Raw genomic sequence first — 17,221 nt, forward strand, 5'->3', positions numbered from 1 at the left:
TTATCACACGCTGAACACATTTTAAAGTATTCTCAGTCTCTCATGCCCCTTTGAAGGGGTAAAGTAGGGTTTTTAGTGTGCATTTCTGTGGAGTTACTTAGAGTGGAAAATATGAAGGTAATTCAAGGTTTCTCTTCCTGCCTAGTCCCTCGAAGACAATCAGTTCAGCATTTACAGCCACTAATCTATAAAGAATATAGCAGAAAAATGCTATAAAAAAGCCACAATGCAAATACAGAAAGCGAACACCAGTTGTGATGTCCCTAAACACTACATTCTATAATTACATCTCTGCATATCATGGGTCACTTTTATTAAAAGCATCATTACTACAGTTGGCAGCAATTTACATCTTATCTTACATGATAGCAGTTTCCAAAGAAAAAAAAAAATAAAAAGACATCACAACAAAGAAAAACAATACATTTACAAAGTCATGTCTGTAAACTTCAAGGCTAGTTTAGAGTTGAGGTAATGCTGTTTAGCTTTGTGGCTAAAGTAACAAAGTCCTTTAATTTAAAAAAGGTACCTGATTTTTTTTTTTTTTTTGTTTATACCAGTGCATTACAAGATCACGAGACGATTAAACTGTAGCTTTATCCTGTAAGAACCTTCTCCGTGGGTTAATTTCCAAAAGGTACTCTTCACATTCAACAGCTGCCTTATTATTGCTGCGTCTCAAGACAGAGACATTCACACTATCATGAAGATTGTCAGAGAGAGAGTGTGTGTGTGGGGGTGTGCGCGCGCACGTGAGCGGGTGAACTCCCATACAGTCAAAATGAAGCACGAGTACGATATGTATGGTAAATTTCATCTTGACCTTCACAGCAAAAAAAAAAAAAAAAAAAATTAAATATATAACTTCATCCTTCCTTTAAGCAGCACTTCCTTCTATTAGTGCCACTTGATTACAAATTGCTGCTTAATTCATAATACCAATGGTACCAAAAGAAAAAAAAGAAGCAGAGCATTATGTCAATTTCCTTAAAAAGACATGATCACCTCTCAAATTTCATCTCTCCTAGGGATAATAAATAATGCACTGCACAATACTTAATGACCAAGATACCTTTTGACACATCTGTATAACATGACTTGAACTTTTTCTTTTTTTTGCTACACTATGTTACAGAACAGCTTATAAAAACTAAGTATGGACATTAACTGTGAGTGTAAACAGTAGGACTACCACTTGTCAAAAGTTTAAAACACTTTAACTGTAACTGGTACTGGTTATTCATCATTTTCATTGTTTTCTATTTCTTCCCCCCCATCAAGTGAGTCTAATTCTTCACCCTGTGCTATTTCATCTTCTAAAACGGAGGAATCTGCAGTTTTATCAAGGCTCTCCTCTGCATCACTGCCTTCGAGATTTTCTTCATCTTTAAAGGCAGTTCCTTCAGTTTTGTCAGCAGCCTTCTCTTCGTTGGAGCCCACTGCGTTCTGAAGTCCTGCTAGTGCTGGGAAACCGGGCAGAGTCAATCCTCCCAGTCCTGGAGGTAGAAACATAGATGGATAGAAGAGGCCAGGAGCCATGGTAGACAGCAGGAAAGGATTGAAGGCCAGAGGGTTTGTGGGCAATCCAGTGTTGGTGGTGGTGGTAGTGGTGGCAGTGGCGGTAGTCGCCGCAGTAGCAGCACTGACAGATCCATTTGCAGAGTCAGTAGCAGAAACAGTGTCTGTGCTTTTCTCAGAGTCTTTGTTCTCCTCTTCGTTCTCATTTTTCTTCTCTTCAGCTTTTGAAGCGCCATCCTCAGTCTCTCCTTGACCAGAAGCAGTAGTGGCATTTCCAGTAGTAGCCGTTATCGGGTTATTCAACAATCCGCTTAGTCCAAACATATTGGGCAATCCTGCCATCCCTGGCAACATCAGAGGCAACATGGCAGCCGGATTTTTAGCGTCCCCCCCAGCGGCAGCAGCTGTTGCTAGCCCTGGCGGGAAGCCCATGAGGCCTGCGAGCTGGAGAGACTGCAGGTTCTGTAGGTTCTGGAGGCTTGTGAGGTCCATTCCAGCAAACAGACTGTTCATTAGTAGTGGGTTGATTCCCGAAGTTGATGCTACAGCAGCAGCTGCTGCAGCTGCTTTGGCAATTTCACTTTTTGGCCTTCTTCCTCTTCTGCTCGCTCCTTCCTCCCTCACGACAGGTCCAGTGAGAAGACGGTCAAACATGGACTCTGGAACAAAACCCTGAAAAGGGGATGCGAAAAACAAGCTTTATTCTCCGTTAACTGCTGAAAGCTGTAAAAGCTAACTGATGGCGATAGAAGAAACAGAAGGGATTTCAACATACTCCAGAAGTGGTTTTTCAAATCGTGACTAGGCAGCTACTAAACTCAATCGCAGTAGAACACGTAAGAAAAACTAAAGAAAGCAAAAGTCACACATTTTGTACATTTGAACACAGCAGTGAAACAAAACATGCTGAAACTCTGTAGCTTCATTAAAAAATTCCAAACCTACTTCATACTGAACTTCAGTATAGCAATATTTTATTAAAATGAGTATTTGCAGAATTGTACCCTTTATTTTCAAACAACTGTTATAAAATAAAAGGCAGAAAATCTCATCTTTTGATGCTGCCTGTTGCCCAGATGATGAATCCTATTTCTGTTATGGATATGACAAATATTTTCTTAATAGTTCCTAACGTATGAATACCTGTGTTTATTAAGGATTGTTGCTTATAAGAAAAAAAAATAATGCTAAACAAATGCTGAAGGCTGCCTTAATGCAGCTGATTTTTCGAGTGTGCTTCAATCCCGTTCTGCAGCAGCTTCCTATCACCACCCCCCCAGAGCTGGGCAACTCCCACCCTGAGACTACAATTTCCTCAGCTCAAAACTAGCTATGAGATAAAGACTTAATAATCAATTTACACAGCCTTCAACTTTTCCGTGCTGTAATCTACAGTGAAGCGTGGAACAAGAGTTTCACTTACAGACTGTTTAACAATGTCAGTCCAATCTGGAGCAACAGCAAATTCAGGATTTTCTTCCAGCCATCTTGGCAAGTCCTTCATTGGAGGGGCCATAGCTCCACCCATCTAATGCAAAGGACAAGGTTAATACTTAAAAAAAGCAAACCAAACCAACTATTTATGTGGATATTTTCTATCTGTGCTCTTTCATCCCCGAAGGACGGTAGTAAAGACTTTCAGTTCAGACTGTGGAAAACCACAAGGAAACCAGCCAACGATACCAGAATTGAGAAGATGATGTTTTGAAAAAAATACAGTAAAATGCTGCAGCTTAGGCAGGACTAGTAACGAAATTCGTATCTGAAAAACCGTGCTATATAGTTTCAAAAAGTAAGAGTTATTTACTCAAGTGATTAATATGAACATATTAATTATGGAATTAAAGGAACTAGGTGGTACATTCTAGTAAGAATAACTGCTGGTGCCGAATTATTAAACTTTTTAAAAGAAAGCTTGGAGTAGAAAACTGGCTTTCCGCATGCAAAGACACTGTTAAAGGCTGCCACTGAACCAACTGCATTTTTACCTTCTTTCCATTTCGCTTATTTACAACAGGTACCCTTTCTTCTCCTGTCAAGGTGTTTATATCCAGTTTATTAGGGTTTCGACATCTATGTCGTTTTTGTTTCGGCTTCTGAAATGGGGAAAACAGCACATCTGCACTCTTCTGGAAAGAAGAGAAATGTATTGCTTTTTAGATTTTCCATTTTCTTGACAAAAATCACCAATCATGGAACCCCTTCCCACAATGGTTTTAACAAGGAGCCAATTACTTTAGCCTCAGATTATCTCAGAAAAAATCGTTTTTCTTATTAGATGAAGAAATTCTACAGAACTTGACACAAACACTGCTTTAACACATTGTTATACACAAATATTAAGAAAGGAAAAGCAACCCATACACCCTGGTGCCACTTGGGTGGCTATACTATAGTAAGTGTGGCTGAAGAGAAAACCTCTACTGAAACCCAAAGTTACAAAATCCAATGACTATGCCCAACGTGAGGAAATTCATTTTAACATCTGTAAAATTAAATTTTGTATTAATATAATACAATGCTCTTAGAATCACATACTTACTGGTACATAACTTGGCATATCTACAGTGTAAGTAGGATGCAATTTAAGCCATTCCACTAAATCCTTGTTTTTAGGAGCATCCTCTCCCACCAGCCTGGTCCCATCCTCTAGATTGATTACAGGGATGCGAGTGTCTGGGTCCAGTTGACCAGGAGATGGAATGTTCCTTGCTGGTAGGGCTTCCATATCTTCTTCAAAAGCTTTGGTCACTTCTGCATCCTCCTGAAAACATTAACATCTGTATTAATTCTCACTTCAAGAGAACAGTTACCTGGGAGAAACAATTTCAGGGACTGAAGCTAAATATTCAAGGAGATTTTGCATATGCAAGAGTTAATGGGGTTTAAATATTCATACTACGTAAAGCAATACCATTACATGAGGGAATTTTGTAAATTTAGCATCCTTGAACATTAAAGAACACACAGCTAAAGACAGAGCAGTTTTTGTGCATTTACAGTTAATGGCCCCCAAGACCTTCCTTTTTCTACACAGTAAGAAAGACGTACTTAAGCCTCAAAACATACATTGTTATAAATATGTTTTGATTAAAAAAAAAAAAAAAAGAAGGTATTTTTGAAAGTACAAGACACTTAAAAGAGCTACAATTTGGTATAGTTAAAACTTGATGCGAACAACATTTTGTTTGGTTCAAAAAGAAACAGCAGCTCTGAACACAGAAAAAGCTGATTGGGTAAAAACTGTACATTACTATCAGAGAGAGTATAACAACGCTTTAAACTCACATTCAGAAAGTACTAAACACAGAAGAACAGATATGAAACAAAAAGGTTGCTCTCTTACTACAGTCAATGATGTCCGTTTGTTGCTCATAAATAACAGATCAAGCCCTTCTACATTTTTCCTCCTTCCTCTCCTCCTCTTCATGGGCGGTTCTCCATCTATTAAAGAGCCATTTAGTAGATGCCTTGTGGGTGTGCGTGAAAGACCTGCTTGCAGCAGCTCCATTTGAGTTTTAAAGGCATCAGACACGGGTGTGGAGACATTAGGCAAGATAAACTTTGAAGTAACAGATGAAAAATTTGAGGTAGAACTTGTTGCCTCTCGTGAGGCCTTTGATAAATCTACAACCTTTTCTTGTCCATTTTCTGAGACCACCTGAGACTCACGTAACTGGGCAACCATTTCCATAAGATTTCTCCTCTTGGCAGCTCTCTCAGCCTCAATTTCAATCTTTCTTCGTCTCCTCCTCCTCTGACGTGGAACCGATAAATTGAGTGCATCTTCCTAATGAAAAAGGAGCATTTCCAAACATTAGCAAACCTCTATTTGCTATTCTGAATTTAAAACAAAAACCCAAACATATAACTCTGAAAACAAAGCCTTCACTTTATTCAAAGAAACACTTTTTTTTCCTATTTTATTTAAAGATGTGATATTTTTGATTTTTTCTATTACGCAGGACACAATGTTTTATGTAAGAAAAACGCAGCCTTGCCTTTGATAACTGAGGAGAAGCAGTGATATCTTCGCTGCCACTGACGCTGGCTTGACCAACCATGGAGAGCTCTGCAAAGCTCCTTTTTTGGAGAGGGCTGTCCACAGCTGTTGGAGTATACCCAGGTATGAGCCCCTGGAAATCAAACATCTGGCGCCTATTTACCGGCCACTTCCCTTTCAGCACCGCTTCACAGATGTTGTCTAATCGGTTGATCATTACTCGGTCCTGCATAAAGGAAAAGTACGTAATGAACCTTCAGTGTGAAGGTCGCCTTTTAAACTCAAATGAGTATAATGACACAGTCCAGCTACCAAAGCTTAAGAAATACATTCAAAAACAACTATTCTTGCAGGTCAGGATAAACTGATCGCCCTACGAGAAGCTAATACACAGATAATTTTGAAGAATAAAACATGACTAGAATTTAAAAGCTGCATTTATACTGGGGGGAAAGAGGAAGACAGACCAAGTTTTCTGTACGACAATGTACTGACTCATTTAACAGAAAGTTACTATTGTTTTACACTGCAAAACTTCAGTAGTTAGCAAAATCAACAGTTAGGAAAGGAAAACCAAAATATTTGCAATCAGCATCTTAAAGCTGCAGTTCTCAAGAACCAAGAGGCTGGATCTGCAATTCTGTCCTAGGAAGTGGATCCTCATTAGCGTCACTATTAATAAAGTTCAACATTATGAAACGGGCACCAACCTAGGGACATCTAATGAATGTCAATTTTCATTCCACGCCCATTATCACTTCAAATTTCACTGAAGCGTGTACACTAAAAATCTCTAATTATGTTTATTAGTCTACTTATGCTGAACCTATACAGTTGAAGGATTTTTTGTTTTACTTTTACACTACGACCAGAATAAGATTTTAGTCCATGTTTCCAAAATCCACGCTGAAAGCAAAGAAGATGAGTTATCATTTGATTTCTTCCATTGCAGCATTCAAGCGCATTCTGTTCTAGCCTGCCTGAAGTAGCAGAAACTTCAGAATGATGAGAAATACTGCTGGTTAGGGAATACGAGCATCAGTTAGCTTCCTGAACAGCAAAACAGCGCGAAAGCCACTAGCAAATCTCAGCAGCTGCAACCGACTGCTTGCTTTCCCCAGGAATAAGCCTATTAAGAGCAAGGTCCCACCACCCTGCCCCCCCCCATCCCAAACCAGATGGCCCTGTTATGGTGATTAGTAAGCTTAAGACTATTACTACTTTATTTCTCTCTCTCTCTCTCCCCTCACTGCAAAGGAGAGTACTAAATTATGTATGGATTTATTACGAGGTTACGGTTTCATATTTTTAAAAACATTTTATATTAGATAATTTTCTGCCTGGTTACTAAAATAAGATATAGCTTTATCCTATCTAAAACTGCTGCTTATGTTTGCAGGATACCTTAATACAATTACATCTGTCAACATTACATAATGGCTTAGATCATCTAGGTCACCAATACTCTTCTCTACAATCTCCTCACCCCAAATAAAAAGGTGATCTTACAAAACCTCTGCTCTTAACACTGTAGGTTGATCTGCAGACGAAATCCGTAATTCAAAATCATAAGTTTTCTTCCATCAATGGAAGTGTGAGAGGTGTGATTCTGCTGACATACAGTTATGGAGTCTGTAACAACTCATGTCTGTCAGTAGTTTGTTGCTTTACTAAATGACACTATTTACAGTAAAGCAATTCCTTTCATTTCCTCTGCTAATTTGAATAAAATGGAAGAATAAAATGCTACTCCACAAATCATTCATAGAAAAAAGACCCTTGCTCACTAGAAGTGCAGGATCGTACAAAGCTCACTGTTATTTTGCAAACACATTTCCCATATTTTATCTGTACTGAGAAAGACACATGCCATTCTACCCCTAACCAACCTTAGGCCAGAAAGAGAAGGCAAACGTTCTCTCATGAAGCAGCTGAACCACAGAAGGATCCCCATCTTCCATGTAGAATCCATCGCGTGTTTCGTCCCTTGCGGTACTCATAGAGGCGTTGCTTTCTTCATCAAAATTCTTACCCTGAGAAACTGTTCCTGCTGAATAACAACCACAGCCAGACATAAACTACAGAAGTTCCCAACCACCCAGTGTCAACCCAACTAGATAACGTTAAGACAACCAGGCTTGACGCAACATTTCTAACTCAGGTTTTTGTTCAGTGATTACTACAACATGGGCTTAGTCTTCTGCCTTTGGCACAGAGACCGTGCTTATTGGCTCAGAACGCTCTCTTGGAAACCATGCCTTGTGGGGGAATACCCCGCTGATGCTGGATGGTTTTTCTGAAAGCTTATCTAGCCACCTGATACATGGAAGGGCAGAGGAACCGCTACATGTAGCCCATCCTGGGCTCCGTAATGGCTCCACGCGTGCCACTTACCAGCTGGCACAAGCTGCAACAGCTGTGGGGCTCATGCTAAGCACACAGAATTGATCTGACCAAAGCGTTACCTTCAGGTTGGGAGGATTCTTCCGATTTATCATCATCATCCAGTTTCTCCTCTTCGTCTTCTTCCGAACCTTTCTCAGAAATAGATTTTGGGTCTACGTCTGTACTCATTTCTATGTCTTTCAATTCACATTTAACAGAGCCAGGCTCAGCCTCAGCATCACAGTCTGGTTTAGTGTCTTTATCTGCGGTATCTGTCTCCTCTTTGATATCAGGCTTTTCTTTGGCTGCTGGATTTTCAGACCCTTCAACTTTAGACTCTGTTTGTTCTGTAGTCTTTTCTTCTTGTACTGGTGTGGATGGGACAATAGGTGGTGTTTGACTGCAGCCAGCACCCAGAGGGTTTACAGAAGAGACAGTATTTACATTACCCGTCCCTCTGTTTTGAGCAAAGTTTTTGTGAGCCTCAAGAAAAGAGAGTTCAGGATCATTCAGAATGTGATAATCTGTCCTACTGACTCCATGTTTAGCAGCACCAATCAGTAAGTCTTTGTCATGTTTACCACACTCCCACCACTCTGGCAGGTCCAAGCTCGGTTGGCAAAGTTTTAGCCTCTCCCCCAACTGTGGGTGATGGAGAACCTGTTCACGGATTTTCCGCAACAGTTCTATACGATATAAAGTTCTAGAAGCACGCTCTTCTGTGATTGGCTCAATCATGGTGGAAAGATCAGGCGGTTCTGTAACGGCAACGATTTGTATTGTTTAACATCGATTGAATGTACACCTTTTTTGAAATCAGGACACCTGGACATGAGGTTTCAACAGTCCCCCTGTCTCATAACAGTCATGTTGATTCCTACAGTCAGTTAAAACTTACCATCATCCGGTTTGACCGGCATTCGGCACACTCGTCTACACATATTCACAAAGCCATTAAAATACTTTTCCAAGCTTTCGTCGGACTTTTTATCAAGCCTGGCAAATGCTCTGAATTGATTCCAGTCAAATTGGTGTTTTACAGGATCGAAAATAATTCCAAAAGTAGACACCACACGATAAAAATCAGCTTCTTCTCTTCTTGTCCATCTAGTCAAGGAAGAAGCAAGAGAAGTGAGGCCACTGAATAAACCAGAGTCCAAACATAGTTTGGACGCCCCCAAGCCCCCTTAGTTTATTCTTTCAAAACAGAAGGGCAGTACCAGTGACACACAAGCTCAAACGAGATTTAAAGAAAGATATCACTGAGAAACTCACTTTTGTCGTTTTTCCGTTATTATAGCTTCCCTTTCTGCTTCTAGTGCCCTCACTTCTTCCCGAGGCCGACGTCTCCTGCGGTCAGTCTTCATTAGTGCCTCTTGCCTCATTTGTTGCCTTTTATAGCTGCGCTGATAGGCAGTAATGAGGCGACGCAGACGGGTAGTCAGGGTTGAAGTGTTGGGCCAGTAGAGTTGGCCTAACTCAGCGTTGCTTTCACTCTGCTTGTCTAGAGAATAGAGAAGTATTTGTGCACTGCAAAACCACCACTAAACATTTCAAAGTTTCTACGGCTAGAACTGGATTCCTGTTTTATCTGATAAGAACATATGCCTCATTAATGTTGGTGCATAACAAATTAGAAACAGGATAACTACATTGGTAGGAAATAAAAAAAATAGAATCACACCATCCAACTCTAAGAAGTCAGAAATGCTTGTGAAGCATTTAGAGATAAGCATCAAGCATTATTATTCAATGTTATGAATACAAACATATTATGAATACTGTAAGTATTTAAATTAATGCAATGCATCTTTAAATTTATTACTAAGAAGATCGTTCTGCCTCTGAGGAAACACCTATGCTTATGAATTCCCACTTTATTATTCTCACTTAAGCTTGGCAATTTTCCTCCACACTGAGGAAACAACATATATGTAACTTCCAAGATTATCTCAGCAAAAACATCAACGGGTGCATTATGAAACATCCGGTCTTCATCATCACAATTTCTACTATGTAATTAGAAACCCAGAAAGCCATAATGTGGATTATTCAAAGACAGTAAATAATTGTTTTGAAAGACGTGAAGCATGAGGAGAATTGGCAGTAGAAAGTTTACTGTGATGTTTCCCCAAAACACAAAACTTATTCCCTCATGTGGTAAAAAAACAGTCCATCTTTTACTGAATGGTCCATATTTGCTTTTTAATTTATTTGCTATAGTCTTACTTGGGTGTATTTCTATGGACTCCTCTTTGTCTTCTGGAGGTGAGTTTGCAAATTCCTTGGGGAGAAGACAGAAGTTATTTTAGTTTTCAGTTTTGACCATATGTTATCCTTTCAGGAGAAAAATATGTCATCTCTCAAACACAGCAGCAAACAATCTTTGTAAGGTGTGTTTATCTGGTAGCTCTCAAACTTAAGAAGTGCACATTTAGATAAACGCAGAGAATCAGTTATAATTATATATATTTGTAATTACAGAAAGTTGAAGTTCTTACATCAATTTCATCCTTGAAAGGAGTTCTGGTTGGCTTATATTCTGGATCTTCATCCTCTCTGTCAAATTCACCGCTATAAAATATTTAAAAGAAATATTTTCAAGAAATGTATTGTTTCTGAGAGGGGGCTGATTTTCTGGACAAAAGCAAAAAAGCTACAAAAGCCATCAGTACAGTGTACTGAGTTACACATTTATATTTCATGCTCAACTGTGTAAACAGTTCTATGTACTTTTTACATTATATGACCACTTCAGATCCTCAGGCGAGATGTAAGCAAAATATGACATATGAACTCACGCCAACATATACAATGCTGATAAAGTTTATTAATTTTTTCATGTCCTCCTTACCCATCACCGCCATCTGCTAACATGTCTGTCCCTCTCTGTTCAGCAGCTATGGCCTTCGCATCAGGCATGCCAACCCGTTCCAGAAAGCACAGTGCTGGATCAGCTCTCATAGAATTGTACTTCTCATAACCTGCATGCAGAGCAGGAGACAAATATTATTTTTTTTTTAAAGCTATGACCAACTGTGAATACAACAGGTTTAGGCAGTAAAAGTACAATTTTCCAAATTAATTTATTTACTTTTAAATAAAACAAAGGAGCTGTCACCGTGCTGGAAAAAACCATTTCATTCATTTTTCATACTGGTAAATTCCATCAGCACAAAAACATCTTCACATCAATAACATTAACGAATAGTAGATACTGAAGAAAACATTCAATTTAATGTCTTTATAAGGTAAAGTAAAAACCTTTCACAAGTGAAAAACTTACTTTAAGTTTCCTATATGACTTTGGCAGTAGTTCTCCACATTCAATACTTCCTACCGGAAACATGCAGACGCGAATGGAAACACACACACATGCATTTTCTATGGCTCCAGCCCTGCTGGAACCCTCAATGTAGGCTGCAAAAATGCTGTATACATGGGTTATACGTAAGGCCAACGAACCTGTCTTATTAGGTTTAGGATGATGCATGTCAGTAAGATGACACTGTTCCCTCTATGGTTTTCAAACTGCTGTTTGCTTTTTTACTGCCCAAGTTGACTAGATGGAAAATGGCAGATCCCAACAGTGCACTGCAGGAAAATGATTTTTAGACTAGACTTGCCTCAGCTGAGCCCACAAAACAGAGCTGCTGTACATAGGCAGAACAGCACAATTCAATTAGGATTTGTACTACAACACACTGCTCCTAACTGCTGTAGAGCCTCAAGCCAAACTGTAATCATGAAAGGTTTTATAAGCCATCATTCTCCCCTTTAGTCAGGCTGGGCTGCTGAGAATACCTCTGCGACCTCCAGAGAATTGGGATTATAATCAGGAATCGCTCACTGTATATATCATGCCAGCTCTGCATCCCCAGCCTTTCAAAGTTAACAAGGCTGCATCCCACTCAAGGGAGCCGGGAGTTCTCAACACTGACATTTGTGAAATATTGCTTGGAACAAAGCCCAGGAGGCACTTGTACAGATTAATAGCAGAGGTTAAGCCCACCGTCCACTTTGACACTGGTTGGCAGAGTTAGCAAGTGAAGCAGCGCTGGAAGCAAAGTTTATGGAGATCTATCTTACTATTTGGCTATTATTTAAACAAATATGGTTTTGTTTTATTTACAGCCAAGAAAGTAATGTTTTCTTCTCAAATGTTCTGCAAACATTTAAAAACAGCATCTGATATTTACAGCTCATATTAGGTTTTTAATGCAGGCAAGAAAAAAAAAAAAGGGAGATACAAGCCAACAGTTCTTTGGAACAATACTTGTTAATATTATGACTGAACAGTCCTACACACAGAAAGCTTTACAACTGAGTTTTGTTCAGAGTGAGACATCACTTACCGTGTTTGAATACTCCAATTAAAAGGGATTTATCCGCCTCCTTATCCCACCAGTCTGCAGGAACTTCGGCATGGAATGGCTCAGGTATCCATACATCTACTTCACTGTGAAGAAGTGTTATATACATTCTCAAAGGTATTAGTGGGCAAAAAAAAAAACCACCACCAAAAAAACCAAAAACACCCAAACACGGTTCATGCTGTTCTCTAAATATGAATTTTGAGGGGGCAAAAAAAGGACCCAAAACCCAACACAGAAATTGAAATACCTTGAAAAACAAATAGGATGGTAAAAAAAAAAAACCAACCACCAAACAAACAAACAAAAAATCATTACGCTATTTTGGGAGTGGAATGCCAATGGTTATCCAAATAAGATTCATTTAAGGTCTTAGTATATTTTTTTTCTTTTTTTAAATTGAGATAGAATAGTCCTCCATTACTAGCAGAACTGAAAATCCGCCTCTGTCATTTCCCACATCGTTTCCTCCCCCAAGAAAATTACCCACCGCGCTTGGTAAAATAATAAGGCTGCTTGAGAACAGACATTTAAGAGATAAAGTGTGACAACCTTTAAATGCTGCATTATTACAGTACGTGTACTTTATAAAAGCCAGCGTCATAAAGCAAAAAATAAACCTGCACTTGCACTAACCTTGAGTCAGCACCCTCTAAGATCTTGTCTGCTTGGTCCCCTATAACTTCTTGTCGTAGATAGTAGAGCATGCGGACACGCAGCAGGACCCTGGAGAGGAAGGCAGAGGGGGGAAAAAGTTCTTAACTTCAGGACTGTTTGCCAACAGTGGCTTTTGGCAGCTGCTGCTGTTCATCCATCATCCTGCCAAGGCTGATTAGCCATGCTGTATGGTAGGCTTGAAGCGTGACAGATGGTGGCACATAATCACCTCTGTGTGGTGCTTTCTGCTGGCTTCCAACAGGCCTGCCTGGCAACCGCTTACACTGCACAGAGAGGGACCCAGCTCAGCCCGGCCCCGGCGCATTTCATTTAGTTCTACCTAGTGCAGCTTGTGAAGTTTAGACACGTACTCTACCACTGCCTCTGAAGTATTGAAGCAAGTTTGTAAACAACTGAGCAGATGGCTTTCAGTAACTGTTCTGCTTCATTATCTCATAAAATTTCCTCAGCTGCTGCCTTAATACCATTTTTGGAAGCACATCAGAAGTTGTAGGAATAAACGAGATATAAAATCTGGTTTTACTACCTTACAATAAACCCTCAATATGGAATGTCAGGTTTTTCAGATTATACAACTTTTTGCTTCCGAGAATTGAGGGGGGGAGAAAAAAAAAATCCCTCATTTCCCTTGGGACATATTAACTATTTTTACTCTTTATAGTTCAAACTGCTATTTAATTTCACCTGTGCACAACCTAAGCGCTACAAGGAAGTGAAAAATCTTTAGTGCCCATGTTTATTTTTCCCTATCTCTGCCACACTACAGTGGTTTTGGGAAGTGCCGTCAGGTGGTGTGGTCACACTTGAAGCTGGCAGGAGAGAATGGCAAACACTGGCTTTTCAAGGAGACTAGAAAAGAGGTCATATCTCTGTAGAAAAAGTACCTACCTGAAAATAATCCTACTTTCCTATGTTTACCCAATTCAGGGCACCCCCTGCTGCCTAGTTCATGAAGTAAAATCAGTACCAGCTAAACCGGAGATTATTCAGCCTGCCCTCTCACTGTACCCAAATCCATCATGGCAACTGTTGAATTGCTGCTGCTCCTGGAACAGCTAAGGGTGACCTGGGAGGCAGAAATCTGATCGCCCACTTGCATGAAAAATTTAGACCACCACCAGTTTTGAGAGCTCCCCATTAGAGATCTGATGCAACCGGAGCAATACGCGGTTCTACACGTGTTATTCCAGAAACCCTTGGAAGAGCAGGGATTTGAATGAAGGTCATGTCTGCAATTCAAAACATGTCAGACATGCTTCTTTTTGTATGCATGATAACTGGGACCAGTAAGGTGTCCCTGCTCCCTGTGTGGCTATGTAAATAAGCTGTTGAGGGTCTCTATCATCTTAGTATTAAGTAATAACAGCTGTTACATCAAGCCAAAGAGGAGGAGCAGGGGAAAAAAAAACCAACATCAACCAAAAACCAGAGGATCTTTGCGCCTTTCCAGAGTCCCATCCATTAAAACAGCATTTGTGTTAGATAAGGACAGGACACCAGTTCTTACAAAGCTTTGTCACTGTTGCCTTCTGAAGGAAATTACTCAGACTATTAATTGGCTTCCACCTCGGGCTAAACACATTGCATTTACCTGGGCTAAACACATTGCTTCTACAATTCACATAGTCCTGGTGGAAGTGAAGGAAAAAGATAGCAACTGAAAACATTCTTGCATAATGATTTATCAGTCTTTTCTATCCTTGTAATTGTTCTACTGCATTATTACAGGAGCCATATTTTAAAAATGAGTTTAAGTCTGATCTGCAAACTGATATAACAAGTAATGAGGACATGTTACCTGAGAGATTAAAATAATGTTACAGGAAAGAATTTAATTACTTTAAAAGCAAGTGAAATGTAATAACAGATCGGAGTAACAGTTTAGAAAAAAAATCAGAACACAGCTTATTTGGATGTGCACTTGCTAAGGTAATTCTGTAAGTATCTGTTTTCATCAGCTGAGAATTAAGCTTGGTTAGCATCTGGAAAGGAGCTAATAAACCCCTTAAATGCCTTTCCTCCTTCACATCACACCCCCTATTGACAGGCCACAGGTACTTTTCAAATCAATAATTTCTTTCCAATAAACAGTATTAGTAAAACACAATATATATTAAAAAGACAAAGTACTGATGACCTTTCAGTAACACCGCATTACAACTGTATGGTATATTTATACAATGAAAAATATAAATTTAAAACCAGAACAAAACAACCCCCCCTCAAACCTAAAAAGCAAACAACCTTCCCCTGAAACCCAAACCAAGACATTTTTGGGATAAGAGTTACGTTCAGTGTCTGTAAATGGAGACTATAGTAAGCAAAACTGAGATTGAGAACCAGGGCACTGTGGACAGGAGCTGACACAAAAATAACTAAGACATTACAAAACATAACCTAAAAGAATGTAAAAGAGGTTCTAAAGAGACACTTGTGCAACAATAAAACAACATAACATCCAAATCAAAACACAATGATCTTTATCCCCAAAGGCTGTCAGTTTAGTGACACGTTTAGAGTTGCAAAAATGAAATCAGGGCACTGATTCAGGTAAGAGAGCTCGGTGAGAAATTTTCTCTCAAACAAAAGAGAAAAGAAAAAATATTCTGTATGTTGTGGAGAGCAACAGAGGAAGGGAGAAAAAGAACAAAGAGAAGAGATATACCCACATATAGGTGAACTACTACATGAAACTCTGGAAAGGAAGAACTGGACATTTCAGTTTAACATTTAAGGAACAGAGCTTTCAAGGACATCAGCCTGAGAGACCCCACAAGAAGGGTAAGAAACAAACAGCTTTTGTTTAAAGATAGCCAATTGTCAAGAAAAATAGACAGTGTAGGGATACAGTCTTTCCTTTATATGGTAAAAAAAATAACCTCATCTGATTCCATTCTTATTTAGTAAGTAGAAAACAATTTTCTTCAGAACTGTGTTTTAAGCGCTGATCAGTCATAAAGAGTTTACAGAAGCATCCAGATATCTGCTATGATGATTATTCCCAAATTAAAAAGTAATGTCTTTTACATCCTATTAAACAGCCCAGTGTTCTGTTAAAAACATCCAAAAGAAGTTGCGGACTTTTCAAAAGCATGTCGTAAAAAAACCCCTCTAAATGAACTATTTATTAATACTTACTTATTACAGTGATGTTTGAGATGTTTCCTATAGCTGTCTTCTTGAAATAATACATCTGGATTACAGGTTGTGAGCCAATCGGCATCTTGCAGCATTGGCTGTGAACTCTGGGCTTTTACTTTCTTGCCTTTCCTCCCTCTGGGCACAGGTGCAGACAGACCTACATAAAACCCCAATATTTCTTAAATAGTCTGAATAGAAAAGCTTTCACGCCAAACTGCATTAGAAATATACATTTAAAGCTAAGTATCAATATGATATTAATTTCTTTGTGAGCAACACAACCACCAAAAACTGAACAGCAACATAATTCAGTACAGGAAATTGCAAATAAAATCAACCAAAACTTTCATGCAAATTTAGGTGTGAAGATTTCAAAAATTCAGAGCGCTAGCCAGAAAATGGTGTTATATAAATATTTCTTGTAAAACCTCTCATGAATCTGAATGGCCATAAGGAAACAAGCCTTCTGATTTATGGCAATTCGAAAGAGATTAACTCCAGCAGTCGGTGCCACTTGAAAATTATGCTAGAATATTTGTTCAAAACTGACTGAAGGGAAAGAGCACTGTATCCTACAAAGTGTCTAAGGGAGACTTCCCCTTTAAGTACAGACCAAGTCAAAGCCCACCTTACTCATAAAATCTGACAAGATCCTACGACATGTCAGAATGGCTATAGTTTAAACTAAATACATAGCATGACTGAAGCGATTCTTTCCTATTTACTAGCATCATTATTTGATTGTGGTAGACATACCGGAATGATTAACCAAAGCTCGAGTTTGCCCATCTGCAGTTGGAGTGATCAGATCCCAGATGAAACTTTTGATATTTTCATCCCCTTTGTAATGATTAAGACAATATACCAGGATAGTCCGGCAGATGGTTTCCACATCTTGTTCTGTTAGCTGACGTTTATAGCGCCCATGTGAGAGGATGTCAGTCCACCGACCCCAGCTATAAGAAAAATATGTTCAATACAACAGTTCAATACCAAAAACTGGTATTTTAATTTGTGACTTTCAATTTAAGTCCCAGTACCAGGCAAGTTGGGACCTCCTATGTTAGTGCTACTGCATTTTTGCATTTGCAGGTTACGTCAGGGAATCCAACCTCCAGCACCA

General features: G+C 39.2%; 1 protein-coding gene across 2 annotated transcripts in view; it reads right to left on the bottom strand.

Moving 5' to 3' along the window:
- Nucleotides 1–299: 299 nt before the first annotated feature.
- The window catches only part of CHD7 (chromodomain helicase DNA binding protein 7), a 137,199-nt gene continuing 120,277 nt past the window's right edge, over nt 300–17,221 (bottom strand). The window contains exons 22-38 of one of the 2 annotated variants that reach the window (XM_074146348.1): nt 16,855–17,054; nt 16,096–16,255; nt 12,916–13,005; nt 12,262–12,365; nt 10,761–10,890; nt 10,408–10,480; nt 10,136–10,190; nt 9,182–9,410; nt 8,805–9,013; nt 7,987–8,664; nt 7,411–7,571; nt 5,520–5,747; nt 4,865–5,308; nt 4,061–4,282; nt 3,507–3,647; nt 2,942–3,046; nt 300–2,190 (exon numbers count right to left, since the gene is read on the bottom strand). In XM_074146348.1, coding sequence (XP_074002449.1) covers nt 1,237–2,190; nt 2,942–3,046; nt 3,507–3,647; nt 4,061–4,282; nt 4,865–5,308; nt 5,520–5,747; nt 7,411–7,571; nt 7,987–8,664; nt 8,805–9,013; nt 9,182–9,410; nt 10,136–10,190; nt 10,408–10,480; nt 10,761–10,890; nt 12,262–12,365; nt 12,916–13,005; nt 16,096–16,255; nt 16,855–17,054 — 4,183 coding nt within the window. In that variant the 3' untranslated portion in view covers nt 300–1,236. The remainder of the gene's footprint in view (nt 2,191–2,941; nt 3,047–3,506; nt 3,648–4,060; nt 4,283–4,864; nt 5,309–5,519; nt 5,748–7,410; nt 7,572–7,986; nt 8,665–8,804; nt 9,014–9,181; nt 9,411–10,135; nt 10,191–10,407; nt 10,481–10,760; nt 10,891–12,261; nt 12,366–12,915; nt 13,006–16,095; nt 16,256–16,854; nt 17,055–17,221) is intronic. The other variant, XM_074146349.1, reaches the window with a different exon arrangement.

Source organism: Numenius arquata, chromosome 4, assembly GCF_964106895.1.
Source record: "Numenius arquata chromosome 4, bNumArq3.hap1.1, whole genome shotgun sequence".
In the NCBI taxonomy this organism is placed as follows: domain Eukaryota; kingdom Metazoa; phylum Chordata; class Aves; order Charadriiformes; family Scolopacidae; genus Numenius; species Numenius arquata.